The sequence below is a fragment of the Mizuhopecten yessoensis genome, unplaced genomic scaffold (genome assembly GCF_002113885.1).
Source record: "Mizuhopecten yessoensis strain PY_sf001 unplaced genomic scaffold, ASM211388v2 scaffold11149, whole genome shotgun sequence".
NCBI classification, from domain to species: domain Eukaryota; kingdom Metazoa; phylum Mollusca; class Bivalvia; order Pectinida; family Pectinidae; genus Mizuhopecten; species Mizuhopecten yessoensis.
The window spans coordinates 595,672-619,309 of NW_018408904.1; the positions used below are offsets into that span (position 1 = coordinate 595,672).

The 23,638-nt window shown below is 36.7% G+C and overlaps 2 protein-coding genes across 2 annotated transcripts in view; one reads left to right on the top strand and one right to left on the bottom strand.

Moving 5' to 3' along the window:
- Positions 1 to 3,337: 3,337 nt before the first annotated feature.
- Positions 3,338 to 23,638, bottom strand: part of LOC110466930 (nucleoprotein TPR-like) — a 27,337-nt gene continuing 7,036 nt past the window's right edge. The window contains exons 5-16 of the mRNA XM_021523736.1: positions 23,184 to 23,314; positions 22,996 to 23,025; positions 21,313 to 21,439; positions 20,245 to 20,372; positions 19,770 to 19,826; positions 17,201 to 19,438; positions 16,962 to 16,996; positions 16,196 to 16,236; positions 14,893 to 14,967; positions 13,457 to 14,739; positions 12,360 to 12,437; positions 3,338 to 6,282 (exon numbers count right to left, since the gene is read on the bottom strand). Of these exons, the coding sequence (XP_021379411.1) occupies positions 5,309 to 6,282; positions 12,360 to 12,437; positions 13,457 to 14,739; positions 14,893 to 14,967; positions 16,196 to 16,236; positions 16,962 to 16,996; positions 17,201 to 19,438; positions 19,770 to 19,826; positions 20,245 to 20,372; positions 21,313 to 21,439; positions 22,996 to 23,025; positions 23,184 to 23,314 (5,197 nt within the window). The 3' untranslated portion in view covers positions 3,338 to 5,308. The remainder of the gene's footprint in view (positions 6,283 to 12,359; positions 12,438 to 13,456; positions 14,740 to 14,892; positions 14,968 to 16,195; positions 16,237 to 16,961; positions 16,997 to 17,200; positions 19,439 to 19,769; positions 19,827 to 20,244; positions 20,373 to 21,312; positions 21,440 to 22,995; positions 23,026 to 23,183; positions 23,315 to 23,638) is intronic.
- On the top strand, positions 10,853 to 11,701 carry LOC110466932. Its single transcript, XM_021523737.1, has 2 exons — positions 10,853 to 10,942; positions 11,216 to 11,701. The coding sequence occupies exons 1-2, from the start codon at positions 10,932 to 10,934 to the stop codon at positions 11,646 to 11,648; spliced, it is 444 nt and encodes a 147-aa protein (XP_021379412.1). The 5' UTR covers positions 10,853 to 10,931; the 3' UTR covers positions 11,649 to 11,701.

Sequence of the window (23,638 nt, forward strand, 5' to 3'; positions counted from 1 at the left end):
GCTGCTTCTTAAGTGCTTGGAAACCGATAACACAAGGATATCATCCATGTCATCGTCATTATTGAGAAACATTTGAAGTATTAGTGCTGAACACATTTGTTTTAAAGCCATTTTTGTGTTAAACCAGACATTTGTTTAAACAGTAGTAAAACCAAAACCGAACCAGTTCTAAACCTAAACTATAAACCAAAACTGGTTTTGTGATAACAAATTCGCCTCTTATCAGTATTGCGGATCAACAAGAATTGGATTGTTCTCATTGTGACATCTATATTACGCTTGATATTGTTATTGTAACATCACATTTACGACTAGCCTTGATATTGTTGTTGTGATGTCACAATTACGACCATAGCTTGTAAAGAGATTTCTCCTACCAAGGAGTACCTCTCCGGTAGCTACCTCACACAATGAAATACAAGAGAGCCCAGAGGGATCTTGGCGCCCACCATTGTACCATCGTCATTAGTTTGGCAGTTTGATCTTTTCTCTTCTATCCTCTCATCTGTTTGATCGAGTCATGTTAACAGTAAATGCACCTTGAGGTAACTTTTGATCTAAACTTAATACAGATGTGTATGAAAGCCAACCTTCAAAGTGAGTTTGTCATTTCACATATTTACTAGTACAGTACTTAATGTGAAAGAAATAGAACTGATCATTTCAATATGAGAAAGATCTGTTTAGTTCTTCCTTTAGCCATTTTGTGTTTATGATCAGTCTCAGAATATAACATGGAAAACGAGGGATCAAAGGCAACCTACATAGTACTAACAGCACTATCATCTACAATAATGTCAGGATCAATGTAGCAATATCATCTACAATAATGTCGGGAACCTTCAATGTCAAAAATCAAAGATGGCTGTCGGTAGGCAATTTTGTTTAACTGATCAGTTTCAAAAGTAAACATGAATAATAAAGGATAATGGGGAACCTGCATTGGTTGGCCTAAAATCGAATTTTGGGGCGAATGAAGAATTTGAAGCACTGGCCCAAATGACATATTGGTGGCCCAAATAATTTTGGCAAGAAATATTTCTACAGCATTTAACACAATGCTTCAGCACATTTAAATTACATTTAACATGACAATGTTTGTTATATGTAAAACAGAATAAAACATTATATTTTTAATTCTTCAACCCTAGTTAAAACTATATTTTTAATTCTTCAACCCTAGTTAAAATCCGACATGATCCACTCTAGATCTATTCAGGTCTTCCCAAAAAGAAAATACACAACTCGCACCTCAAAGAAGACACCCAAGCAGTATTTATATAGCAAATCTGGAAAAAAAATCATCACATTTTCTAAATCACAGACAGTTCGATTCAAATCGAAGTAATTTCAACTGAAAAATGTACTGCCCCCCAGTTAATGTGGAAGGGACTATAATTTCTTTTATTCATAAATTTTTCAACAGCCTGAACTATTCTTGTTCGGCCAGTGACTACTTCACTTTTGACAACTTTTGGCAAGCGAGAGACCCTCCATTTCAGGCACTGCTGCACAACTAGGGAACAAGGGGAACCTAAATATAAAATTTGAAAAAGATCCCTCCCGTACTTCCCAAGAAATACCGATAACATCTTTCACTATCAAAATCCAAGATGGCTGCCTGTCGGCCATGTTGTTTATCCGATCAGTCTCAAAAGTTGCCCTGCACAGCTAAGTATCAAAGGGGAACCTACATATAAAATTTGAGAAAGATCCCTCTGGTACTTTGTGAGAAATACCGATAACAAAATTTCACTATCAAAATCCAAGATGGCTGCCTGTCGGCCATGTTGTTATCCGATCAATCTCAAAAGTTGCCCTGCACAGCTAAGGACAAAGCGGGACTTACATATAAAATTTGAGAAAGATCCCTCTGGTACTTCTTGAGAAATACCGATAACAAGAATTGTTTAAGGACGGACCACGGACGCAGGGTGATTTGAATAGCCCACTATCAGATGATGGTGGGCTAAAAATACAGTAAAGAGTTGCATTTACCATTAATTCCATGCACATTTTGCACTAATTTCAGGCTATTCCAAACTACTAATGTAGTGAGTTATACGATGGAAAGTGCTGTAATGTTTCCTAGCTCATTATGTACAACACTGATAAGAATATAAACTCACATGTGAAATATAAGTGCAGATCATGTAAAAATTTCAAAATGGTAAAATTAGTTTTCATTTACGAAGATCAAGATGAGTAATGTGGTGTGTAGCTGTAGACCATGAGAGTAAATGTATAGTATAATATAATAATCGAGTAACATTAAGTAGGAAAATCTCCCAGAAATAGAAATATTAGCATATACATGTAGCTCCTCTCTGACATTATCCCGTCTCTAGGTTATATTTATACTCGCTTTAATTGTTTCGTGCATAGTAATTGGGATTCATAAACCCTACATCATGTACTACCTTAGTGTATGTGTGATTAAACCAGGGCCAGTGTTGCTCACAGGTATTCATGACAAAACATAAGGGATTGGGTCACAAGCCCATGGGCATAATCTTGATAGCATGAGTGTCACTACAAGACAGCAAGTACTTATATGGCTCTATGATGGGAATATCAACTGTTTTCAAGTTATACAGAAGAAATTGGTCCCCAGGGGCAGGCAAAACATGAACAATCATGGGAGTGTATTCATCACTCATTCCAGCTGTTGTATATATTGTAACTGGTGGTGATCTTAACCCTAGGTCTCTTGCATGCATCCTGGAAGCATGATAGTGTTCCACTTGCTATGCCTAGTAAGCTTGTATATGGTTATAGGGTGGAAATATCAAAAGAAAATCAAGTTACTGCCCATAGTTTCAGAAAAGTTGCTTAAAGCAATATTTACAAAAAGCTTCTCTCCGCAGCCTGCAGGTGGATGAAAGGGGGTCAGTGCCTTTTGTTGTATATTTAAATGCTGGGTGGTCATGATACATGATTCAACTAGTTGTGCATGTGTCAATTCGACACTGAAAAAACAAAATGGCTGTCAGGCAGCCATCATGCATTCTGACAGCTAAGGTTTGTTATCTGTATTTTTCACAGATTTTTCTCAAATTATATGTGTAGATTTCCCTCCCTCATATATGCAAGTTTTTCCTTTTCACTAGATTTGAATATTTCATTTGAGCTTCAAGCTGCTTTATAATATAGCTACCAGAAAACAGAAGTCTCTCTTTAATTTTTCACACCAACTTTTAATAAAAAGATCAAACAAAAACCTACCTTTAAAAGGACAATCCAACCCAGTTGTGTTAAGTTTTAATCAAAAGTTATTACATACTACTATATACGTAGTACCTATCAAATAAAATATAACTACCAGTATGAATATTCTTACTGTTTATTCATTGCACATTCAGATTAAACAGCACTCCCTCAAATACATAGAATTCTGTTACACAATAAACAGTACACAAAAACAAACCAAATAATATACAAAGGGAAGCCTTAGTACTTCCAGAAGCTATTCATAACATCAAAAAACTTACAGAATTGTCGGTCTTTTCTTGAAGGATTTCTTCAAACTTTCTTTTGCTTTGAAAACCAAAATGGACATGATTTGTTGATCGTTCAATAATTAGCATCATCAGCCTGGCAGAATATTACATGACCATATATAACTATACACAAGTTGATGCCTCCAGAAATATGTAGGCAAGGCAGTCAGTCCAGTGTTGCTAAGTATCTCTCATCACAGGACAGACTTTAACCTCATATGGGTCAATATTCCAATAGACCATTTCCACGAATAGGTCAGTTGTGTACAAGGAAAAGCCCTCTCTGACAATATATTGGCAGTGACACCATCAGGGGTAGTCCCCGTTATCTAGTTCAGTATCTCAAATACAAATGTTATTTTCAACACTATCTGAGACGTCAGAATAAATACATGGCATTGTGACGCCACAAATGAAGAAACTCACCAACTTGTTAACATAATGTAAAGATGGTGATGTTGAACACTTCCTGGTGATTCAAGGTTTTCATAAATATTTCATATACAGTAACGGTTATTATTACATGTTATACAAGAAGGATTTTTAATTTGTTTCCATCAACTGTGAGATTTATGAAACTTATCCCAGGATTATTATTTTAGTTTGGCAAATCCTCACTAAATGGAACAGTTCTGAAGTTGTTTCATACATCTTATAGGAGACGGAAAAACATTTAAAATCCTATCTTTGTATCACCATCAAATACACATTCAATATATTGTAATATCACCAATATCTGTGATGTCAAGTGAACAACACAATGTCACAAGATCATGGCAATGGCAAAACTGATGGGTATTTCCTTTGATGTTCCTATCTAAATACTGTATACAGGGACATTTCTGCTCAGTAAAACTTTTGCCCTTGACTGATGAAATGCCTGTTCACCCAGTTTCAATTCATCATTCACATGTTATTGACTGTTTATATTACGAATGTTTGCTGTAATGATAAACTCATCCTCATTACGAAGGGTGAAAAAGGCAAAAATTTACCTTCAGCTAAAATGTCCTGATATACAGTATCAAATAAAAACATGTAATTTTGTATTACTTTGGTTGAACATTTGATTGATAAAAGAATCTCAAAATTGTTCCCATTACACCTCACTGAAACTTGTTTCCTAAACAATATATGTAACTGGACCTTATGAGAATTTCTATATGTTGTCGGCCATATTTCTACATGTCAATGATCTTAAACGATATGATTCATTATTTATTACCATCAATTCGATCAATCACATAAATTATACACCCCATACATGATAACACACATGTATAAAGACAGGATGGACAAAATGAATTGGGCCCGGATTTAAAGGAAAAACAAGTATTCAAATCAACACTGATCCCAAATATTATAGTCGTTTATCATATCAAAATCATACACTATATACAGTTAGAAGCAAGAAAATGGATTGCATATATTATAATCTTCTTGCACTTCTATAACAATCAATAACACTTAAGATTTGTTGATGATGAAGTACTTTTTCATTATAAAGCAATTAATCTATTTTCACAGCACAATGAATAGACCGAACATATAAATTCACAAATCTTAAAACAAAATGGGTGTTTCTAAAACATTCCAATGCTCCCATACATTTGGAAATACATAAAAAAAAAAATTAAAAAAATGGAGGCTTTTAGCTACAAGTCAATGTTGTTATTTTCATTCTTTGTCCTATCATGAAAAATATGGATAACATTGGAAACTATACTGTTCAGAACTAATTTTCTCGAAATAAGAAGTTATTAACGAACATTGAACTTTTCAATGTAAAGACAAAAGTATTTCCACTATTATTGAAGATTTGTTTTCTTTAATCCACGACCAACGAATAATGTCACGCCTCTGACTGATCGGAAATATTTGACCATTCCAGCTTCGGTCAGGCGAATACCATCATTACCAATACTGGTCACATCAGTATTTTTAAGATTCTTGTGGTTCCAGAAGAAGATGTTGTCATTGTTCTTGCAAAGTGACTTGATACTACAGTTAACTTGGTTAGCCCCTTTGTTGTAAGAATCGCAGGGTACATGTTTGGTTGTCAGTCGTGGTAAAATCTGCATGATTCCGACAGACAGCACACCAAACCCATCCACTAGTCTTTGAGCAACGGACACAAGTTGGGTAGGTAGGCAAGTCATTATTTGATTAAAGTTTGGTGAGTCTAAGTCATCACCTCCACACTGTATAAAAACATTATGTGGCTGAATTTCATTCATGGTATGGTTCAATGCTGGGGGCTCCAAGTCTCCTACTTGCCCTCCTAACTTACCAACACAGTGAATTTGGAACTCACGCTGATGCAAGTTCAAGTTTTGTTTCTGGCCCACAAAATCATTGCTGAGCTGGTTTATGAGGCTGTCACCAACAAAGAGTATCCGTCTAGGAGGGTCCACTATACCCACTGCTTTATTCATAAATGGTACAGACGAAGCAGACTGGGTGCCTTGTTCTGGTACGGGGATGAGCTGACGACGCTGTGGCTGGGTCGATTTCTTGGTGGTGACTGTCACTAATGGTTGCTGTGGCGACGAGTACGACGCTGGCTGCTGCATTGACATGTACATTGGTGGCGGCGGCTGCTGGAGTTGATGGGGCATCATGTATGGTATTGGCGGCTGTGAGTACATGTAGGGGGGACGAGACTGGGTCAGCAGAGGAGGGGGTGGCACATGTGGAGGCTGAAAAGGAGTTGCATACTGACCATGCCCTGGGGCTGACATTGCTGGGTGTTGTGAGTAGGTCGTCGCTGTCTGCTGATAGCCTGAAAAAAGAAGCCATTTAGAAAACCATATAAGTAAACATACTGTAAAACAGCAGGTGTTCCATTATGTTTGCACTGTTTTAATCTTGTATCCGAGGTCATGGGCACATTTACCAATTTGTACAAAATCAATCTCAAACAGGAGACTCGAAACGAAAAAGTAGCTGTGCAGGAATGTTAAGATACAAGTACCAATTTGTGTCTTACACTGGATAAAACATCAAAACTTTGTCCATGAACGTGTATTGGGTGTATTTGAGCTCAAATGCACACTTTTTCTATCACTTTGAATTACAAGCGAGACAATAGTTCCCAAAAGTGGAAGTGCTGCCTGCAACAACTTTGATGGGGTGATGGCTGTGAACTTGGGTCGAAAGTATAACATGCTTCATCAAAATGCAATTTCTATTCCTTCAAAATGTATTGCCAAGAGACAATCATCCAATCAGACTGAAGCATTCCAAATACATATTCACACATTTTGTTGAATATCAAACTTGAGGGACTAGGGTAGTAAGTATACCAGGCAAATTTCATCAAAATATGAAAAATTGTTCAGAACATATCTTTAAGAAACATTATATTTACATAATTCAAGATGGCTACTGAAATTTGGAATCTGGCTCAAAATCCAATTTCAGTGGGAAAATAATGCTGAAACTATTTAGGAAGTGTCATGGAAACAAAAGTTATAACATGAACAAGAGGCCCATTGGCCTTAACGGTCACCCGAGCCATACAGTATTTATTTTTGTTGTTGAAATATGTACCAATTTGAGTAAACAATAGTTAAGTATAACGTTAACTTAAGTTTGTCAGGACCATGAGCTGATCATTCCTAGACCGAGTTTCAGTTAGATCGGCCTATTAGAAGTTGTTTTTAAGTTTGAAATACAGTCAAACCTGTATTAAGAGGCCACCCAAGGGACCGGCAGAAATTGGCCGCTTAAGATCGACAGGTGGCTGCTAAAACCAGGCTCACCCAAAAATCACAACCAAGTTTTCATACATCCACGGGTTAAAATGACATTTCCCCGGAAATATAGGCTGCTATGTTAATTTGAATTTTTCTCCCTTCATCAACAGGGGTACGATTTCATACCTGAATATAAATTTGCATAATCAATGAAATACAAAGGCATTTTGGTGATTAATTTCTTGAAATGATGAATTTATTTTTGTTTGGCTACACACGTGTTCCACATACGTTTTGCGCTAGCAGACAACCACCAGTACTGAAATCTACATGTATATCTGATTTTAATGAAAATCTGCATTGCGATGTATTTTGATCTACGTGGTTCAAATAATTTTCTAATAAAATGATATATCGATATTTAGTTAATTCAGCATTTATAAATAAATCACTCAATAAATCTAGAACTTTGCAAGAATCTTTGAGGTTTCAACTCAGCGTAACGGTTTATTCACAGTACCCATGTGCTGTATGGAAAGGCTAACACTAATGTTCTGATCTCGCACAGCTATTACAAACCAATATATTATAGAAGTAAATCACGACATAGAAATGAAAACAAAAATTTCATTTAATGTCTGCGCTGTGAAATTTATCCTTTTGACATGATGTGTGCTTCGTTAATATAGAAATAGTGACTGGCAGACCGGAAGCAGTGACTGGCAGACCGGAAACAGATCTGTTTTCCGCATGCAATATAGTGGCAAGTGTTTTGATCACATAACATATTAGGCCTGAGTAGCTTTGGATACAGTATGTACAGATACCACAAAAGATCATACTTGTTTTGAAAATCACAAGCTGATTGAGTACACAAAGTGGGATTAATTGTTTAGTTTGTAAAATATTGCTGATGGGTCGGTAGGACCGGCCCCAATTTGCAAACTGAAAATCGCTGTGTTAACTTGTCAATTCGACATGTCCAACCTTACCAATGGTTTTTAATTATACATTGTAATTAGCTTTGCTCTATTGAGATGTGTTCTCGTATATATATTGGGAGCTTCTTGATGTCAATTTCTGGACAAAATGACCGCTGAATACAGGTGGAGATAACGTCTCAGGCCAAAGTTTTGTGGCCGCTGGCCGCATTAGACAGGTGGCTGCTTATTTCAGGTTCATTATATAGTTTTTTTCTATCGGGCTGACCACATACTGACCACATAAGGGAGGTGACTTATTTCAGGTGACCGCTCAAGCGGGTTTGACTGTAGTTATTTTCAAAACAGCAGCCATGGCAGCCAAATTGTATTTCTGATCGACCGGAAAAATAACAACACTTTGTCAAGACCATAAGTCGATCATTTCTACAAAGTTTCAGTTCAATCGGCTCAACAGAATTTGAGTTTTAAGTTTGAAATATTTTTTCAAAATGACGGCCGTGGCGGCCTTATTGGATTTCTGATCGACCGGAAAAATAACAACACTTTGTCAAGACCATAAGTCGATCATTTCTACAAAGTTTCAGTTCAATCGGCTCAACAGAATTTGAGTTTTAAGTTTGAAATAGTTTTTCAAAATGACGGCCGTGGCGGCCATATTGGATTTCTGATCGACCCGAAAGTAACAACACTTTGTCAGGACCATGAGTCGATCATTCCTACCATGTTTCAGTTCAATCAGCTTAGCGGAACTTGACTTTAAGTTTGAAATAGTTTTTCAAAATGGCGCCGTGGTGGCCATATTGGATTTCTGATTGACCAGAAAAATAACAACACTTTGTCAAGACCATAAGTCGATCATTTCTACAAAGTTTCAGTTCAATCGGCTCAGCAGAATTTGAGTTTTAAGTTTGAAATAGTTTTTCAAAATGACGGCCGTGGCGGCCATATTGGATTTCTGATCGACCCGAAAGTAACAACACTTTGTCAGGACCATGAGTCGATCATTCCTACCATGTTTCAGTTCAATCAGCTTAGCGGAACTTGACTTTAAGTTTGAATAGTGTTTCAAAATGGCGCCGTGGTGGCCATATTGGATTTCTGATTGACCAGAAAAATAACAACATTTTGTCGGGACCATGAGTCGATCATTCCTACCATGTTTCAGTTCAATCAGCTTAGCGGAACTTGACTTTAAGTTTGAAATTGTTTTTTCAAAATGACGGACGTTGCGGCCATATTGGATTTCTGATTGACCAGAAAAATAACAACATTTTGTCGGGACCATGAGTCGATCATTCCTACCATGTTTCAGTTCAATCGGCCCAGCAGAACTTGGCGCCATGGTTGCCATGTTGGATTTCTGATCGAACCAAAAAATAACAACACTTGGTCAGGGAGATGTCAGTAACCTTCCCATGAAATATTAATGAAATCCCTTTGCTAGTATGTTAAGGATATAAGCCGAAAACTGTCTATTATGTAAAATATTGGACAGTCTGAGGCACATAGCGCCGAAGACTGTCCAATATTTTACATAATAGACAGTTTGAGGCTTATATCTTACTTAAAACATGTCCCCTATTGTATCAATTGTTATCAGTGTTTTGGTGCATTGTGATAATATTGGACAGTTTCACTATGAATCAATTACCGTGAAAGCTATTCATAACATATTGGACAGTTTTTCAACTACACTGTATACTGAGGTCAGTCATGTATATCAATCTCACTTTGCATGATTTGTATGCAACTGCATATACCAGGTATGAAATACACCCAGGTATAGTACTTATCTCATTCCAATCATGAGTTCCGATAGTGAAGGAGTATTTTTAACACAGTCAACATTTACAACAGAAAATACTGTTGTAGATACAGATGAGATATTAAGTGATGTCCTGGATTTACAGAAGGAAAATATTACACCTCGGCCAAATTTCAACATTTTAAGTGAGATGTTCTCAGACATCTCGGAAGATGAAATGACAGAAATAACTCAAGTTGTTGAAGAAGTTGAAACACGGCGACGATTTGCAATTCCCATGCAGGATGGTGATTTGAAAAAAATTGTTGCTGGAGAATCATGTGTAAACACAGAAAACAAAACGAAATGGGCTTTAAAAGTTTTTGATTCATGGATTGAACAGCGACTGATACAATCCAAAAACAATGAAAAGCTGAAAAACTTTCCTAACAACTTACTGGATTTACCTGTCTCCGATATTAATGAGGCTCTGACTTATTTTGTAGCTGAAGTTCGAAATAAGAATGGTGAGGAGTACAGACCAAACACACTGTATGAATTAATTATATCTATACAACATTATTTTCGGCAAAATGGACGTTTTGTGAATATTTTGGATGATACAGAGTTTGCAGGACTGAGAGGGGTACTAGACGCCAGGATGAAAAACCTCGCAAAACAAGGTTTGGGAATAAACAAAAAGCAGGCAGAAATTATAACGGAAGAACAAGAGCAGTTGATGTGGGAGAAAGGTGTCTTGGGGACAGACACACCAGAAAAACTTTTAAACACATTAGTGTATCAACTGGGTTTGAATTTTGCATTGAGAGCAGGCCAAGAACATAGGAATCTTAGATGTGGACCTTATAGTCAAATTACAGTGAAACAGGATTCTGATGGCAAAACATATTTGAAATACAGAGAAGATGTATCAAAAACGAATGCCGGAGGACTTCTCCATCGTAAGGTGACACCAAAAGTTACAAGGGCCTATGAAAACACAGTACTTCCAGACCAATGTCCTGTGAAGATATACCAGAAATTCATGAGCCTAAGGTAAATACAGAAGTTATATAATATAATCATACCGTATTAAGATGTATTGTTATTGCGCAACGCTTATCATAAAATCCAGTGGCTAAATATAACAGCACATTTATTAAAATTAAAATTTGAAAAAAAAAATATATATATATGTGTCCAGAATTTCGAAACATTTTTTTTTTTGACCTAATTATGTTGGAAAATAGAACTTTACCTTTTTAAAACAAAATTTCAATTTTCCTTTTCATTCTAACTGTTAAGGTTTACAATTTAAAAATCTTCCAGACCAAAAACCGGAAAATGCAGTGCATTGTACCTAAGGCCAAAGAAGACCCCCAGCCCGGACTGTTGGTACTGTGATTCTCCACTGGGTGTACATATCTTGCAGCAGACAGTGGGGAAGTTGTGTGAGGAGGCTGGATTTAAAGGATATTTCACTAACCATTCCCTACGAGCGACTGCTGCGACACGCCTCTATAAGGCAGGATTCGACGAACAATTAGTGGCAGAAAAAACTGGACATCGGTCAGCGGCCATTCGTTCATATAAGCGTACATGTGATGCGCAGCTGGCAAATGTTAGCAGTGTTGTGCAAGGAATTGAAAATATGGCATCACCAGTGAAAAAATTAAAACTTGCTGACTCCAGTAATACTAATACTAATAATAGGGAGTTATCTGTTAGCGCGGGTGAGGTGTCATTTACCCTAAGATTCTAAAAGGGAGTACATTGTATCTGTAACAGTGGATTTACCTGTATATATCCAGTGGATTGATCACCCTTGTGTCAATTTTGTATTGTTTCAATAATGCAATTAAATTTTGGATGGATATATTGTCATGCTCCAGTTTCTATGATCTACTTAAACTGGTCCAAAAACATGTCCGTTATTTTTAACAAACTGTACAATATTAAAATATTGGACAGTTTTATGATCTTATTGGACAGTTTTTGTAACATATTGGACAGTTATGCATATAACAGTACTCATATTCTATATAATGGACAATTATAACAATGGATGGCATCACAAGAATGTTTTAATTCAGCTTAAGTTTCAAATGTAAAATATTAACGGACGACGACGGACGAAGACGGATAGCAATAGGTCACTTGAGCTAAAGCTCAGGTGACCTAAAAAACCACTTATGATGCTAAAACCCAAGATGGCAATTTGCGGCTATATGAGTTTCAGATCCAGGTCATTATCAAATTCTAGTGGGTAATTGATACACTTAGTTTAATGAAAATACAAATATTTCTTCAAGAGTTACTGCACATCATGTGGATGATGACTGATGCCAATGCACTCATCTCTCTATGTCGTCATCATTTCATCGACACAATTTTCTTTTTCCTGTTTTTTAAATAAAGACTTTTGAGATTTCAACGTATCCCAGTATTCACTTTGGTATTGTGCTCAACTTACCAGTGCCAGGGTAATAGGAACTACCAACTACTGAACTGATTGGGGCCACATTGTATCCAGGTGCTGTATATGGAACTGCTGAAGATGAGAGAAAAAAAAAATGTGGTGAAGAAAAAGAAAAAGTATGGGGTCATCTGCCCGACCACATAAGTTTTATCTAAGTAAATCTGGGCCAAAAAGAGTGATTAATATAATCTGTAATAACTTATTTCATATTTGTTGTAAAATATATTAAGTTTATTATTATTAAATGTTAACAAAGATCTGTAACAGACTTGTTTCACTAACATCAGTACAATTTCATTATCAATGCAATTAACAGTCGAGTCAGGATTTTGTTTTTCAGATTTTCTTTTGTGTTTAAATATATTGATAATATTATAATTAGCTGTGCTGGTAATTAATAATTAGTCAATAGAAGAGAATGTTTCATTGTTGCCCCTTGGAATATCATATTTATTTTAACGAGTATGGCAGATCATTTGCATGAGTGAAAATATTGGTATATTCTACCATTCAAATATATATCATATTCAACGAAAAAAACATAAAAAAATATATTTAGAACGCTTTTTAAAGTTAAATAATGCAAATATTGCTACACCAAGCACACAGGAATCAGCAGCATAATATTAGACGCCACATTCTAATGACGTACTAGTACTGCTGTATTACCTGGTAAGATTTCCAAACAAAAATCATATGAGCTGTGTATTTTATATACGCATATGTAAATACTATACTGTATGTTAAGGGGTGTCAAAACAATCACTTATTCTGTTGTCGCCTCATCTGATCTTGAAACTGAAAACTTATACAGGGAATAGAAAGTACTGTTCTGATTGGACAATACTGAAAATGATATCTTCACAATATTTCAGATATCTTCTCTGCTGTGAAGATATAATTTTTATTAAATGGATAAAAACTGACATTTCACTGGTGAAAATATAATATTAAAACAAATTTATTGAATTCAAACCAGTATAATTATGTTATTCTGCTTTGTGGTACCCTGGCAAACACAGCAAACAGTGATGCGTTAGACAGTTCATAAACGAAGATAAGACACTTATATATTTAACATAACTTCTTACCTGCTGGCTCATTCAACTTTGCTTTTTTAGCATCCTGCTCTGCATAATCATCATATGGATGCTTTCGCTTCACACTAGGTGACCTTGACCTTGAAGATATAGGACTCAAACTTCTAGAAGCTGACCTGGAGATTGACTGTTGGCTTATATCAGACAAAGACCCAACAGTTGACCTATGTCTAACATAGGATCTTTCAGCTGACCTTGAACTTCGACTGAGTTGATCATATGAGTCATGCCTGGCTGACGACAATGATCGTCTACTTCGGTCATAGCTCCTTGTCCTTGGGGAAAGTGACCTTCTGCTCTGGTCATAACCTCTTGAATCTGGGGATAGTAATCGTCTGCTATGGTCATATCCCCTTGAACCAGAGTATGGTGATCGTCTTCTTTGGTCATATCTCCTAGACTCTTCGGATGGTGATCGCCTACTCCGGTCATATTCCCTTGCACCTGGGGATTGTAACCGTCTGCTTCGGTTATATCTTCTATCACTTTCAGCTGGAGATCGTGACCGTCTGTTACGATTATACCCCCTTCCAACTGGAGACACTGAATCCCTTGCTCTTCTATAGGACGCCATCCTTTCAGGAGAGGGTGAGCCTCTATGTCTGGTGTAGGTTGTCCTTACAGGGGAAACTGAAACTCTGCGTCGAGTGTAGCTTGTATCCCTGTTGACTGAAGGTGACCGCTGTCTGTAGTGCCCTCCTATATCAAGCATGTTTCTATCATATTCCGATGTGCCTGGGGAAAATGAGCTTCGGCCATATCGATCTCTTACAGGAGACACTGAGACAGGAGAGAGCCCATGCCTGCGTGTTCCATGACGAGGCACACCCTCTCTGGATATCTGAGAATCCCTACGCTGCCGATATCTGTCATCCTGTACTGGAGAAAAGGATGTCCTCTTTTTACCATAGTTATCCCTCATCGGTGATTGAAAGGACCTGCGAGGAGGGGACAAGGAGCCTCTTATTCGTGGTGGAGAAAGTGAACCACGGCGTCTTTGAGGGGAAAAAGACTCTCGAAGTCGTTTAGGAGAAAGAGAATCCTGATGTCTCAATGGGGATGGTGAGCTCCTGTGTCTTAGTGGAGTAACTGACCTTTTGTGCTTCTTCATAGGTGATCTAGACCTTGACTGGCGACCTCTCAATGGTGAAGAATCTCCGTGTCTTTTGTACGAGGCTGGGGAAGGAGAGCGTTTGTACTTCCGGTGGGGATCAGTTTTCCTTGGGGAGCCACCTCGTACTCGGCTGCTTTTAGGTGGAGGTGAGGGGCTTTGCCTAAAATACAACACATGGTGTTTATGAAATGCAATATCAAAATTATAATCCTTAAACAAAATTTGTCCTTTGTTTTGATTTTACTGTGTGAATCTGTAAATTTGAATTTTGCCTATTGTTACCTCCAGTTGTATAAACAAGTGCAGGGCTTACCTTTCCCTACTCTGGACCACCACATCAAGGGCTGACCTAAGGAGGGCTACCATGGCACTGTCACTCTGCTTGTATCTATAACACAGCAATAGAACACAGGGCAAATGTTATTGTAGAACTTGTTCTGTTGGAGTTTAAAGGACAGGGAGTATGAGAAATAACACATGCCAGGACGCCATTTATATAAATATCATACAGGTTCAATTTTAACAGGAATGTATATGTGACAGTAAAGAGGTGTTATAAGAAATTGCATGGAATCGATAGGAAAATGTAGGGATTTTACACATTTTTACTGACTTTATATCATTGAATACCCAAAACAAAATCATTATTTAAATAGATAGTTTTCTATGAACAAACAAAACCATGTCTCCTCTAACCAGTCGTGATGCATAATTGCTTTGAACTTTCACTTTATGATTGTCATGGTGACTGAAATACAGTGCACTGCACAGAGTCTGGGTGATGCAGACATTTTCATAAAAATATATATTAATGTTTGAAATTTACAACCTTGGCATGATTTCATTAAAACAAATTCTATCATCATTTGACCTTTCATCCAAACGTGAAGGTTATCAGACCTAATTTAAGTGCCTTAAACAACGTCTGTGGGTGATGCAGGTGTTTACCGTTTTTTAACAGATAAAAAAGTTACAGCAATATGTATGCATGACCAAAAATAAATAACATTTATTTGACCTTTAACCTAGAGATAAACAAATTAGAGTGGCCCGCCTAATTTTCAAGGGTGATGTAGGAATATTAAGTTTGTTTTGCCTGACAAAAACATTATCAGCAGATCTAGAAGGACCAGCAGTACATTTGTACCAATACAATGTCTCTCTCCATTTGCAGGACAGACATAAAATTATTTCGTGAATGAATATTGAGTTTTGTGTGAAGTTTTGTATGGATTTATCATGATAGATTTTATACTAGTTTGACTGTTTACATGCATGTTTACCTTCTCAATACAGATTTTTACATGTTTACCTTATTAATACAGATTTTCTGACTACACAGGTTTAATGTACTAATTGACTACACAATTCACAACATTAGGACCAGGTTTCAGGCCTGATTTACAGGTTTTCTCATCAGTTCATGTCACACTATATAACTAAAGTTAAATATGACAGCATTGATTTCAACATGCACATCATCTACAAACTTTTAAATTAATTTTCTTCAAAAGAAAAAAAAGGTGTCATGATTCACAATGATAACCAGGAATATGTTTAATGTAAGCTAAAGAACTGTGCTGTGCCTAGAGGAAATCAATGACATGTCTACTTACTTTTCATCCGAAAGAGCTGAATGAATCTTGCTTGACAGTTCCTGAGGATTAAACAATATAAAATTTAATAATCATTCACAAAGTCTTTTTGGACTACAAAATCAAAGACAGGTGAAACTTCTTCAAGGTTGTTGTTTTTTCTTTTTGTAATTTATTAATTGAAATTGAACCATTCCTGAGGAAGTTACTGCAGAGAAACCAAGCATTACATATAAATGGACTGACCAAAAATAGCATCTCCCATTTTCTCCCAAATCAGGGGATAATAATAGAATAACTATTAAATATGGGCTATGAATTCTGTTTAAGGTGGTTTGGGAGTCACAAAGAAGCATTTCAATCCCTGTATTTACTTTCAAAGCAACAAAAAATGCTACTGTTTTCTTGGTGGTTTCCATTGGTTCATGATTCATTTCAACTGTTTTACCAAATGGTGGGACAGCCAACTGTTTTACCAAATGGTGGAGCAGCCATTTTTGTAAACAGTCTTTTCTATAGTTATTTTTTTCTTTCTGATAGGTGACAAATATCAAACGGAAACCATTCAGGATTTTGGTCAAATTTTCAATTTGGTTTTACCAAAATTGATGAATCTCTGATTGCTCTAACAGAATGACAAAGAGACTTCAACAGATATTGGTCGGAAAACATTCAAGTGTAGTAGTACAAGTTTGGTAAAAGCTTTAGAGGATGTATAATAGGAAAGTCTATTTAAATGATGTACACAAATAACCATACATATTCATACTCAATACAATGTACTCACTTTATGGGAATGTAAACGTCCATGTCCTTCACTCTCTACAAGGACAAGTCAATACCAAAGTTAGAAGAAAGTCATGCAATTATATCTGGAGACGTGTTAATAATATTAATGATCCCATATACATTTATATTACTGTCCTAATTTATTTTATCAAATGCACAAAAGTTTTATATGGAACTTTTTACAATAAGAATTTGTAATAATTTTAATGATGCTCACCACAACATACAACAACTCACCTGCATCAGATACATTACTGAGAGAGTTATCTTCCCATTCATCCCCAGATTTGCCTTTCTTAGCCTTCCTGGGCCTTTTCTCTTTGCTGTCTTTGGAGCTGATGTCACTCAACTCACTATTAGCACTGGCCACAGATTCACCACTGACAGAGTCCCATACTCCTCGCATGTAATCCCATCCTCCTTTACTGCCCTTTTTTAAGTCCTCTGGTGGGAGAGAATCACTGGAGATGCTGTCATTTTCCAGCTGTGCATCCTTCGTGTCTCCTTTCATTGCAGCGCGTTTCTTCCTGGGTGATTCCTTCCTGTTCAGGCCATCATGTTCCGAGTCACTAGAGATATTATCGTATGGTGATATGCTGTCACACGAGGACACATTATCATAGATGGCTCCAGCTCCTTCACCTTTTACTAACCCTGGCCTTGCTTTCCTGGAAACTTGTTTCTTTAATGGACTTCTCATTGAGGATCTTACTGGGAATGTTTTCCCTTTTCTTGGGGATTTGCCTGATTTACGTTGGGTTGTGGGCTGCTTTGCAATCGGGGCACCATCTGTGTTTTCGTTAGTTTTCTTATCTACTGCATTCTCACCTTGATTTTCCTCTGCATTCTTCACAGCCTTGTTTTCCCCTTCCACCTTATTTTTCTGTGTTTCATCTGCATCCTTTATCTCCTCTGCATCCAATTCCTCTTCATCTTCCCCTGTGTCCAGTTCCACAACATCCTCATCTTCTGCATCCAGTTCCACAACATCCTCATCTTCTGCATCCAGTTCAACAACATCCTCATCTTCTGCATCCAGTTCAACAACATCATCATCTCCTGCATCAATTTCAATAACATCATCATCTTCTACATCCAGGTCCACCTCATCCTCATCTTCTACTGCCTCCAGTTTCACATCATCATCTTCATCATTCTCAATTGTGTCAAGTTCTTCAACATCCTCATCTTCTTCATCTAATTCTTCTGCATCTTCCCTTGTTTCACATTCCACTACATCGTCCCCTGTACCATGTTCTTCCACATCTTTCTTCTCTGTATTGAGTTCTAATAATGCCCCTTTCTCACCTGTATCATCCAAACCCTCATTCTCCCGAGTTTCCTGATCATCCACATCCTCATTTTCCTCTGTATCCAGTTCTACCACATCAGCATCCAGTTCCTCCACACCTTCATTCTTTACAGTATCTGGTTCTTCATCAGCCTCGTGTTCTGCTTCTTGTTGCTGATCATCCTCATTTACCTGATCATCCTCCATTGCTGTATCTACTTCCTGTTTTACTTTTTTATCAGATTCCTTGCGCAAGACAATAGTCCCCGATTCTGTTGGTAAGGCCTCAGCTTCTATATTTGCAGCCGTGGCAACAATCCTAGCCTCAGGATGCCCAATTCCATATTTAGTTCGAAGAATTCCAGTTCCTGCAGCATTCACCACATCTTCTGTTGGTTGTTCATCAGTTTTGGTATCTTCAGCTTGATCAACAGTATGCAACACTTCCTGACTGACCTCTACTTGTGAGTTGTTTTTCAGTCCACCCTTTTTTGTTGGACAGGCTTGCTCTTTTGTTTCCTGTTCTTGATTCTGGACAGGAGACATTAGAGCCTTCTGTTTGTTGACACCACGAGATGATTTAGTTTTGACATCAGCAGTTTTAGAAGTCTGGTCTTTGGCTTTGGAGGATGAAGGTGTATTTATCTTAACTTTTACATTGGATGATACAGCTGAGCTATTTTTGACAGGAGAGGCAGAAACTGGACTTTTGACCTTGGACAATGTAGCTGTCTGACCTTTGACATTGGATGATGGTAATGTCTGAATTTCTATATTAGGCGACACATGTATGTGACCTTTGACATTGGATGATGGTGCTGTCTGACCTTCTACATTTGTTAGGACAGAGATCAGACATCTGACACTGGGGGCTACATAACAAGGGCCCTGCTTTCTATCAGAAACAATTGTTGATAATTTAGCTGTCTGTGGACTGTCATTCTTTGCTTGTGTCTTTTGTAGCTTCGTTTTCTTTGGACTGTCATTCTTTGCTTGCAACTTTTGCAGCTTTGCTGTCTTTGGACTGCCACCCTTTGTTTGTGCTTTGTGTAACTGCTGTTTGTAAGCTAGCTTCTGTTTTGTATTCAATGACTTTTCTTTGCGGTTTCTGTCCCATGCTGTTTCTTTCATACTGTTTTCTTTAGAGTTGTCTTTCTCCATTCTTGGTCCCCAACCTCTTCCTCCTGAAATACAAAGACATAAATGTATGGTTGATCACATCATTACAAATTATACTAACTATTAGATATTTGTGAAAATGTAGGTGAAATTTCAGGACAATTGGATAAAATCCTGAAGTGAGAACCCAACATTCTATTTATAGTACCAAATAGTGACTTTGTTTTTTTACCCTAGAGGGTTTAATTGCAAATCCATACAAGAGACAATTGATTGTGAACACATACAACATGTTCGTGCAATAGTTATTGCCAAACCTTTGCATGTTTTTCACTGAAATACACATAAATAGACCAAGGCAAGCTCCTATATCTAATCAGCACAGGTGTTACCTACCTGGGTTGAATTTTTGGTCATAAAACCATGCCTTGAAATCTGGATTGGTCAGCTCCTCTGAAAGAAATTTCAGAACATTGCTAACATTTCACACATGGTGTTTAGATAGATGTGATCACAATTAAACATAATAGATATATACTACAACACCTTTTGGCATTTCAATAAATACAATATACTAATACAAGACATATACTCTGTGACACCCTTCAGACATTCCAGTATAACCTGGTAAGTTTAAGGTATATTTATGGGACGCAAGTATTTGTTGTCTCGATAGTAGTACAACATTCCCATCCTGCATTTAGTTTTTAGCTGTGCTATATTTAGATACGAGAAATTTCCTTACCTCTTTCTGAAATAGATTAAAAGGTTGTGTGATGTATTTGTGAGGTCCTATAATATTAAATATTTAAATTTATCATTTATGAATTTGTGCAAGAATCTCTCATCTAAAACACTTCCAGAATATTACCTGTCGAACGAAGAGATACCACACTGAGACTTGTAGGTGGGGCCCTTTTCTCTAGAGTGATTTCACAGCCGGTGGCCTGAAGGATCCTCAGTGGCTCCTCCTTGGTCCTAAACTGTAGCACAGCCCACCTACAAACAAACACGCAAAACACACTGTGACAGGGGTCTCACGATGGCTGTCACAGACCTGAAACCCAACAGGTCAGCAACAGCACTTTTTACAATAACATTTATCAGCTGCAATATGTAATCAGTTTTAAAATATTGCGACACATTTAAAATGTACACTGTTTGTATATAAAGTAAAAATTTGATGACAACAACGGCACTGTTAGGAAAAGATGCTATCAGACTTATTACTTATGAAACACATTTTATCAATCTGTATTTATCACTCTTATTTATTAGTTATCATTACCTATGAGTTTGTAAAGCAAAGCAATGCATATACTTATACCCACGTAAGCTATAAAGCAGAAGTGTTTAATGTTTACCAACATTTCAAAATCTGCCAGAAAATGGGTAACAATATTTTTTTGGCCTTGAGTTATAAAAATGCAATGTCTTTTGTATCATGTAATTGTTCCAGTAGGTTATTTTTTACTTCCAGATGTAAATTAGAGAAAACTGAAAATAAAATTTATGAAAATATAAGAATTTCTATCGGTCGTATAAAACAGTCTCATTATAACTGCATACATATAAATGAGAGAAACAGTCTAGTTACAGAAAATAATCTGTTTCAGTACCAGTCACCATAAACACCATGGTTTGTACAATCATCTGTATCAAACCCAATTCAAGTATTTTTAGAAATGTCCCTTTATATAATTCATTCATTATAGTATTCAATGAAATAAACAAATGTACACACTAAAATGAAAAACTGTCCTCGAGATACATTGAAAACCATGCATATATACTTTACAAAGTTATGAATTTATAGCCATTAGACATACATCTGAACATTCTGACCCATGTCAGAATCACTATCAACAGTAGGCTCACATTTATCTGGTAAACTTTTAACTTACCTTAATCCCGACAACTCCTCAAACATGGAACTTACCCAATACCTTTCCTTGTATACGCTAGGAAGCATCTTTTGCAGTTAGGAAAAACTTGTTTGAGTTTTTCCCGTGTTGTATATTTTGGAAGTTGGTAAGCAAACAGAGAATATTGCTTTGGATGTATACCTGTGGATAATAAGCAAACACAACATGGGTTCTGAACAATTCTGTCACCCTCGACATGAACTTACAGTCAACAGTCCAAGTTGTGTATAAAACAAGACGAAAGCCTGAAACAGAAGTCAACTATCTCTCTTCAATGTGAACATCCATCAGATAATCTCACTGATTTCACCTCGATATTCACGACACTATCCCTTTGACTATCTCCCTTCACTGTGAACATCCATCAGATAATCTCACTGATTTCACCTCGATATTCACGATTCATAGCACATCACAACACAAGCAGTCCTCATTTTTTGCTGGCGCTTTCCAATAATTCACAATACACAATATCTTTTAACTTTGAATGTAGAGTCCAAACACAATTTGTAAGAGAGACATTTCCCCTGAAACAACCTCTCAAAATGAAGTCTGGATTTTCTCCTAAAATTAAGAGATCCTTTAAAAATATATTTCAAACCACAAAACATTTCCAAGGATGCAACAGAATGGTATCATTATTTTATTTTCGCTTAAAATATCCTTACGTTAATAAGGACATACTAAGATCATCAGCTGAGGATGCATATGATTGTCAGGTATAAATGGAAGTGCAAAATTTTCCTGTAACAGTAAGTGAGAAGAAAGTCCATGGCTTTAAGCCTGTAGTAGGATAAACATAATAACGATATCCAATATTAAAACATTGTGAATGAGCACGTACATCGTAGAACACATATAAAAGTACATTATACATGGTATTGGATCCTTCCAATGATTAATACAACAACAAAAATCTATCAACACAATACAGTTATCACCTATAGTCAACCGTACATGGCATCTGTTTGGGTCGAGGGCAAAATCACAAGGCTTTTCATTTGAGTATATATGCTCATTGCTTACTGAAACATTTCATATCATAAATCCACAGGCAAATACTGTGTAGTGCTTTATTTTTGACAGTCAAACTTTACTAATGCATCTTGATCATTGTAATTCATTGCATGCATCACACCAAAATATAACCACTCAAAAACATAGGCTTTTTTTATAAAAGTTCCTAAGAAATTTGTCTGGGTTTTAAAGTATATTTGATCTTTTTCCACCAGACTAAGATATTTTTAACATATTTACTCTCTAGGAAAGAAAAGTTTGCTGTTATAAATACTGAAGTCTGGTGGAACGAGCCAGAGAATTTCAGAAACGCTGTCAGTGATTTTATCCCAGATTTCATGTTCATTGATGAGTAGAGTATTGTAATTACAAAGTAACATAATACAGAATAAAACATTCTAAATACATTCATAAAACCAATGTATAGTCCACCCATCCAACATTATGATTCTACTTAATCAACCCTGTCAAATATTGTGTATATCTAGCGACCGTCTCATTTCCATTGACAAGTTTTTACTGTGTTTCACCCTGGTACATGTGTTACAAGCTGTGTCCACATGTACACAGCAAACCTTGGACTTACATCATTGTAAGACCCCATGAAACACACCACAGCAATCACAGTGCCAAATATATGTAACAGACAGGCCGAAAGAAAACATTGTCAACATATTTACCTTGTAGGTTCATCGCTCGACATTCCTTGCCTGAAAAGAGACAGAAATCTACTATTAATATGATAAATTGCAACAACATTTTGTATGATGGATAAGATAGTTGAGTTATAATGAATAACCAATATTATTATTTTTCTCTTGTCTACAACATACAATTTAATAATGAAAAAAATCACAACAACGCTTACCAATACATTCCAAGTATTTCTGTCGTAGGTCTGGAAATTGGACTCCCTCAAAGTAAAGTAAAGCCAGATTTTTCATTAGGTACTTGAGACTTGTGTGCCTCCTATCCAGAGATACGGTGGCAGTCACAGTGCTGTAACAAACAGGAAAGGCACCAATAACAAAATGATAACAAGAGGCCCAAGGGCCTTAGCAGTCACCTGAGTTATTGTTTAGATGTGATGTGGAAATCAGCATGTAAACTAAGTGAAATACAATACTTGTCATGTCATCAATGGATAAGAATTTGAAAATATTGGTAAATGTTCCCTTTGGGGCCCCGCCCTAGCCCCTGGGGATGGGGCAGGAATCCTAATTTTACAAAGTAAAACTCTCATTTACCCAAGATGATTCTGACTAAGTTTGAGCAATTTTCTGCTGAAAATGGATAAAATATATACCGAAAAGTGTTATTTCC